This window comes from Eucalyptus grandis, chromosome 8 (genome assembly GCF_016545825.1).
Source record: "Eucalyptus grandis isolate ANBG69807.140 chromosome 8, ASM1654582v1, whole genome shotgun sequence".
NCBI lineage: Eukaryota > Viridiplantae > Streptophyta > Magnoliopsida > Myrtales > Myrtaceae > Eucalyptus > Eucalyptus grandis.
In genome coordinates this window covers 22404821-22411859 of record NC_052619.1, presented here as the reverse complement: position 1 = coordinate 22411859, position 7039 = coordinate 22404821, and the positions used below count along the sequence as shown (strand labels likewise).

The window sequence follows — 7039 nt, the reverse complement described above, 5'->3', positions numbered from 1 at the left end:
CAATCCCATTTACGACCTTTCCAAATTCGACCCTTACTTCAAACCTATTCGTCTTAATATGGCAAAACAGATCCTTAAGTTTAAGCCCATTCTATAGAGTAATGACAATAGCAATGACATCGCACGTCCGATTATTTTCGGGAAAGTTTTTGTAGAGCTTACCCGGATTAACAAATCCCAATTATAACTATAATTAAAATGATATTAACACTACTGTGCTTTCGAAGTCATGTTAACAAATCCCAATTAAAGCCCTAGTTCCCTCAATTCAATCTCTATACTATATAAGTCGCTCTCATTTCCAAAACAGCCACCATTTTTACCTTTTTTTCTCTCCAAAGCAAGGTAACTATGGAGCAACTCCCCAGTGAACTGGTTCCCTTATCAATGCTGCAACATGGGTCGTCTCAACAGGAGCTTTTTAACCTCTCCCTTGATAACATCCGCCGAGCTCTCTTCGGATTCAAGAACGATGACGCCGGCGATGGTAGTGATGCCTGCGACAGCCACGGCAACGGCAATGATGAAGTTGGTGACGACGTGGTTGAGATCTATGAGAGCTTGCTCATCGATTCGAGCGAGGTTTGGGTTGGTAGAATGATTGGAGAAGGTCGTCACTCCTTTGTCTATGAAGGACTGTAGGTTCCTCTTCCTCTTGCTCCCTCTAAAATTAAAATCTTTTTATAAAAATTTCATTTTATGGCATCGTTTGGATAAATTTTGTTTTGCTTGCTCTTGATTTTTCGCACTCTCTTTTAACCCTATCTGGCTAGAAAAAGAAAAGGGAAACCATCTTGCTTGAAGCTTGTTTTTTTTTAGACCTGTGACAGGCATTCTAGTGTTAAATCTTTTTTTTTTTCCCTGTCGGGCTTTGTCTATGAAGGAGTATAGGTTCCTCTTCCTCTTGCTCCCTCTAAAATTAAAATTTGTTTATAAAAATTTCATTTTTTGGCATCGTTTGGATAAATTTTGTTTTGCTTTCTCTTGATTTTTCGCACTCTCTTTTGAGAATTCATCAACCCTATCTGGCTAAAAAAAAAAAAAGGAAACCATCTTGCTTGAAATTTGTTTTTTTTAGACCTGTGATAGGCATTCTAGTGTTAAATCTTTGTTTTTTTCCTATCGGGTATGCGCAATCAGTTGATTGGATCGGCGCGGGAAAACCACACATGGATGAGCAACTATAGTTAAAATACGGACCATGTCCACCTAGATCAGGATAATCGAACTGACGGATCAAGTAATGAGCTTTTATATACGGAAAGATTTAACTACATTAACGGTCTATTGATTAGTCATTCGTGAATCTCATGCATATCTGCCAAGTACCACGTGGTTATAATACCGTCATAGATATCGCCTAAAAAAACATTCCGTAACGGTTGATCCAAGTGTTCGGATAACGAGAATTAGATTGGATTGGCCAATGATTGGTGTGAGTTATTTTAACCCAAAACAAGACAGCACAACATATGATGTAAAAAGATTCATTGAGCCATCTGTTATTTTTTTTTATCATAATTTTTTTAGGGATAAATTTTTAATAAAATGTCTATATTAAATAATCAATAAAAGTCTAATGTTTCGAATACCACATTTCAGGTACGATTCCAAGTCGGTCGCAGTGAAAATCATTCGGCCGTATGGAGAATCCATGACTTATCAGGATTACAAGGAGAGATTCAAAAGGGAGGTCATGCTTCTCTCCAGGGCCACCCACCAAAACATTGTGAAGGTATATTCTTAATTTTATGGCGTTTGACGTTATTTTAGATAGCACAGTGTGTCTGAAGCTTTTTTTTTCTTATGGTAAATTGTAATTTAAAAAAAAAAATTAGTGTGCTTGACAATAATTAAGATAGCACATTGTGTTTGAAACCTTTTTTTTAAAAGGAAAATTTGTATTTTTCCCCACCCTTCTCATCATAAAGAAATTAGGAAAATTTTAAATAAGGACCAAAAATGAATCTATTTTCTCAAATAATGACTCAAAGTGAACTTTATGTCATATAAGAATCCGAAGTGAACCCATTGTTTCAAATAAGAACTCAAAGTGAATTTTGTGTTAAATAAGAACTTAAGTGATCAAGTTAATCTCTATTAAGGACCTTAGTTCACCGACAGACATTTTCCGGCGATTAAAATAGGAGCAATTTTGTCAGAAATTTGTGATTGGAAAAAAAAGGGAAAATTCTAAATTAATTAAGTTTAGGTTATTAATTTAGATGTTTATGTTTTCTTCTTTCTTCTCCCTTGCTGCTCCTCAACCAAATCACTGCCCAATGATCGTTATGACTCGATTCTCGTTGCTTCTCACCTTGCTCAACCAGCGGAGAATTTAGGTCTCCGCAAACAAAAAAAGAAGCATCTAGTTTTCTTCTTATTTTTGAATTCGTGCCTCAACCAACGGAGAATTTGGGTCTTTGACTTTGCGAATGATGGGTATAAGGAATGGGGAGAACTTCGGTCTTTGACTTAAAAAAGGATGGGTACATGGAACGGGGAGACCGTAGAAAACCTATGGTTTTTTTTTTTTTTGTTTCTGTTTTAGGATTTGTTAATTTTCCTCTCTTTTTTTTGGACAAAATTACCCAAACTCCGGTGGTCGGAAACGTCACATGCTTAATAGCCAGCAAATATTTGGTTGACCAACAAGCTAAGGTTCTTATTTAGAATTGATTCAACCACTTCAGGTCCTTATTTGAGACAATGGGTCCACTTTAGGACTAAATCTAATACAAAGTTCATTTCGGGTCCTTATTTGAGAAAATTGGTCAACTTTGGGTCCTTATTTGGAATTTTCCCAAGAAATTATGCCTCTTTAATCATTTCGGGATTTTTTAAGGAAAACTATAGAACTCGGTGTATTATTATATGGAAAACTATAGAACTTGGTGTTTGAGCAAAAGTCATGACGAACTCGGTGTATTATTATATGGAAACTTAGGCTACCATAAAACATAACTTGTCTTTCATATCTGTATGAAATAGAACGTCTTTTTAACCTGAAAGTTATACCTCGAATTATATCCCGATATTTTCTTCTTCTTCTTCTTTTTTATTGTCTCTCCAGGTTGGCTTACTAGAATGATATGAACCTAGCTTGCACACATCTGGAAACAGCAATGCTAATGGTTATGTAAAAGCATGGTGAAATAAGTAAAAGTTCCTAGGATTAGGTTTTTTTTTTCCTGTAATGCTGTAGTAAATTGGGTTTAGTTTAATTTGATGGAAAATTTCATGTTGATTTTTCGAAGAATATTCAACACTATAGATACACAATGCCTATCGTCATTAGCCATAGTTAGATAGAAAATGATGTGCATTTTATCATCATTCTTCGAATGGCAAGCCGTAGGCTCGAAACTTATGCACCTAAATATCTTCGGTACAACCAATCCTTAATTGATGGTTAAGGTTGTGGGATTAATACCTTGGCTGATATTAATAATCGTGCTAACTTTGATATGAAATGTTTGCATGAATGTAGTCTAAATCTAGCTGCTATTGAAGCTCCATCTATAAATGGATAAGACTTTGGTCTTAGTGTTAGTGTAGGCGAGTTTGTAACGATGGCCAAATCAGTTGTCTGTCATGAATTCTCTGCTCCGTATAACTTCGAGTTTCAATGTAATCTCCATTCTTGTGAGTTTCTAATTAAATCATAATGTTAAGAATGGTAGTGATGGAACTTCCTTTTCTTTGATTTGTCTTTGTTTATTGAAAAACAAGTTCGTGGGAGCTAGCGTGCAACCATTGATGATGATTGTGACTGAGCTGATGAGAGATGGCAATCTCCAAAAGCATCTGAGCAGCATTCGACCCCAGGTTCTGGATCTGAAGCTCTCGATTGGCTTCGCGCTGGACATCGCCGGAGCCATGGAGTACCTGCACGCCAACAACATCATCCACCGTGACCTCAAGCCGAGTATGTTTCATTCCTTTTCTGCTACTTAATATCTGTTGTTCTTTCTAAGTTCACGTTTCGAAACTTCCCGCGAGACCCTCGCAAATCTCTCTAGGACCGAACCGGGATGTGGCCAACACGGCTTAGGGTTTTCAATACACGTGGCGATTTATATCTACTGTCGTTAGGGTTTTGCCTCGAACGGATTATATTCGGTAGATATAGATGGATTCTAAGGATTTATATCGTATGCCCTTGCCAAAAACTGATGCTGCCTAGGCAATCTGCTCCTGACGGAGGACAAGAAGCATCTCAAACTGGCAGATTTCGGGCTGGCAAGAGAAGAAGTAACCGCTGAAATGACCGGTGAAATGGGCACCTACAGGTGGATGGCCCCTGAGGTACACTTCAAATCATTTCCAGAACCAACTTATTGATTCATGCCAGTTCTTTTGGTTAGAACAATGTCATCTGATTCAGTCTTCTTTTCTTTCTGTTCTCCTTTTGTCTTCTGGGTCTGTATGGAGTTCAGCTGTACAGCATCGAACCGTGCCCGAGGGGAACGAGGAGGCACTACGATCACAAGGCGGATGTCTTCAGCTTCTCCCTGATCCTGTGGGAGCTGCTCACCAACGAGACCCCGTTCCACGGGAGGACCACCATACTTGCGGCCTATGACGCATGCCGGGTATGTAATCCTGCTTTTCAATGGGCGCTTGAAGAACTGCCCGCCCCCGATTCATGCTAGAAATTCTTCGAGCCCGCGATAGTAAATTTCCTTAAACGCGAGCCTGTCGCTACTAAAATTGTCGACGACTTTGGTTTCAGAACATCAGGCCCAGTTTGGAGTCCATTCCCCAGGAAATCGTCCCTCTCCTGGAGTCCTGCTGGGCGCAGGACCCGAGGCTCCGCCCAGAGTTCACAGAAGTGACGGGCTTCCTCTTGGGTGTCCTTGACAAACTGGCCTCCAAGGCCGAGGCCGAGGCTGAGGCAGAGGCAGAGGCGGAGGCAGAGGCGGAGGCGGAACTGGCCAAGGAAGCTGCCGAGGATAAGGGGCCGGAGGACAACGAGCAGGTGATGATCGTGGCCGAGCCGAAGGAGGGCCACAAGCGTAAGAAGAGCAGCTTCTTGCCGAGCGTTCGCGGCTGCTTCTACTATGCCTGCACTTGTAAAGCGGCCAAGTGAGTGCTTCGCCTCTGCACTGCGCAGGGATTTATGTAGAAAAAATCTCTGAAACGCGGAGAGAGAGAGAGAGAGAGAGAGAGAGAGAGAGAGAGAGAGAGAGACATCTTTTATAAGTTCTTGCTAATGGGTTGAATCAGCCTCATGATTTCGGTCCTAAAGATACAATTGCTGAAGTTTGATTATCGTGCGTTTGGTCTTCTATATTTCCGACAGTTATCTCGACCGTATTCATGTTAATACAACGGTCCTTTGCCCTTTCTTCTTAAGGGTGTGCTTGCTAATGATTTTGCGCTTGCTTTTATAATCGTCGGTAGTATTTGATTATCTCTTTATTGTGCTTTAACGATAGTCTTTTTTAAAAAGTATATTAAATGGTATATTTTGATAATTCGGTTAAATAAATTGTGTTTTCTAATCTTTTAATTAACTTGCCGTGCTTTTAGAACTATGTTTGGCAAATTCTTATTCGGTGTTTTGATAAAATCTTACGGTTGTTTTAGTGAATCCGAAACTAAATTTGTCGAAATGTCCATTCCATTCTCAAATATTTTTTTCCAATCCTACAACCAATGAGAGAATCCCCATTCCATTCCGTTCTTACTTAAAACCATCATTCTCTGTCATTTCGTTCCATTTCTTTTCAATTTTATTCTCTCAATCCTTTCCGTTCAACTACACCGAGCATACTCTTATATGTTTCTCATATCCGGCGGATCCATTTGAAAATTTCCTTTTACACAAGCATTGACATTCACATGTAAGGATGGATGTAGAACGTTTGCTCGGTGCGACAAATTATATCACCAATTAGATACGGAAAATAAGGTATATTATTTAGATATCTGAGTACAATAACTTAGAAAATCAGTTTACAATGAAATGTTTTTGTGGCACAAAAAACTAGTTTTCATACAATTTTTAATATACTTATTATGTTATTTTGTGAGAGCAAAATAAGAAGGAATACCAAGTTTTGACTAATCAATCCTTGTTGTTAAAATTCAGTATAGGCTTCACTGAAGAATATTTCAAAGCTCAAATATTATTAAATACTCTCTAGAAAAATTTTGAGATGTCGGCATGGGTAATAGTTGCCCGGCGAATCACTGCCCTAGTCTGCCCTCGGTTGTTGTGTGTTAGAGATTCAAGGAGTGTTTGGTAACACTCCCCGAAACACATGTTTATGTTCTTTTGTTTTTCGAAAATAGATTTAGAATAAAAACAAAAGACAAAAACAAAATTATTTCTTGTTCTTGAGAACAATTCAAAAAACAAGAAGCGAGTTTTTCCTTTCTTTTTTTTCTTTCTTTCTCTTCATCTCTTCTTCCCCCAACCGATCACCCGCCTCAACACGGCCAGCCAGACAAGGTCGTCCCAAGCTTGCTAGCCACTGATGAGGCTCAAGAGAGCCTCATCGTGGCTAGGCGAAGGCCCCCCGAGCCTCATCGTGGTAGGGCGAGGCTGCCTTGCGCAACCAAGGTGAGGCTTCCCCAAGGCTAGTGACCTCATCAATCCTCGTCTAGCCGGTCACCGACCGGCCATGGCCAAGGTCAACGGCAGACTAAGAGAGAGGAGAAGAAAAAGAAAAAAGAAAAGAAAAAATGTAATAAAATTATTAATAAATCAAAAGAAATTCTAAATCACAAAAATATTTGGTCATCGTATTGAATGTATTTCTATTCCGAAAATAGAAATTTTATATAATTACCAAATACCTTAAAATACTTAGAAATTGTTCTCGAAAACAGAAATAGAAAAAAATGTTTCTAAAAAGAAATTCTCAAAAATAGAAATATTACCGAACATGTCATGTATCTTAAGTAATTAATTATGTACATATCATTGTTGTCTTAAATAACAGAAAACACGATGGCAAGGGGGGAAATTTAATTAACCATAGTGGATGAAATTATAATAATGGTTAATTATAATTCTTAGTTTTCTAAA

At 38.6% G+C, this 7039-nt stretch overlaps 1 protein-coding gene across 1 annotated transcript; it reads left to right on the top strand.

Annotated features, from left to right (window-relative positions):
* The first annotated feature begins 351 nt into the window (after positions 1 to 351).
* Positions 352 to 5092, top strand: LOC104416470 (serine/threonine/tyrosine-protein kinase HT1-like). The gene is made up of 6 exons (XM_010027863.2): positions 352 to 638; positions 1603 to 1735; positions 3733 to 3928; positions 4187 to 4308; positions 4440 to 4595; positions 4736 to 5092. The coding sequence occupies exons 1-6, from the start codon at positions 352 to 354 to the stop codon at positions 5090 to 5092; spliced, it is 1251 nt and encodes a 416-aa protein (XP_010026165.2).
* Positions 5093 to 7039: the final 1947 nt, after the last annotated feature.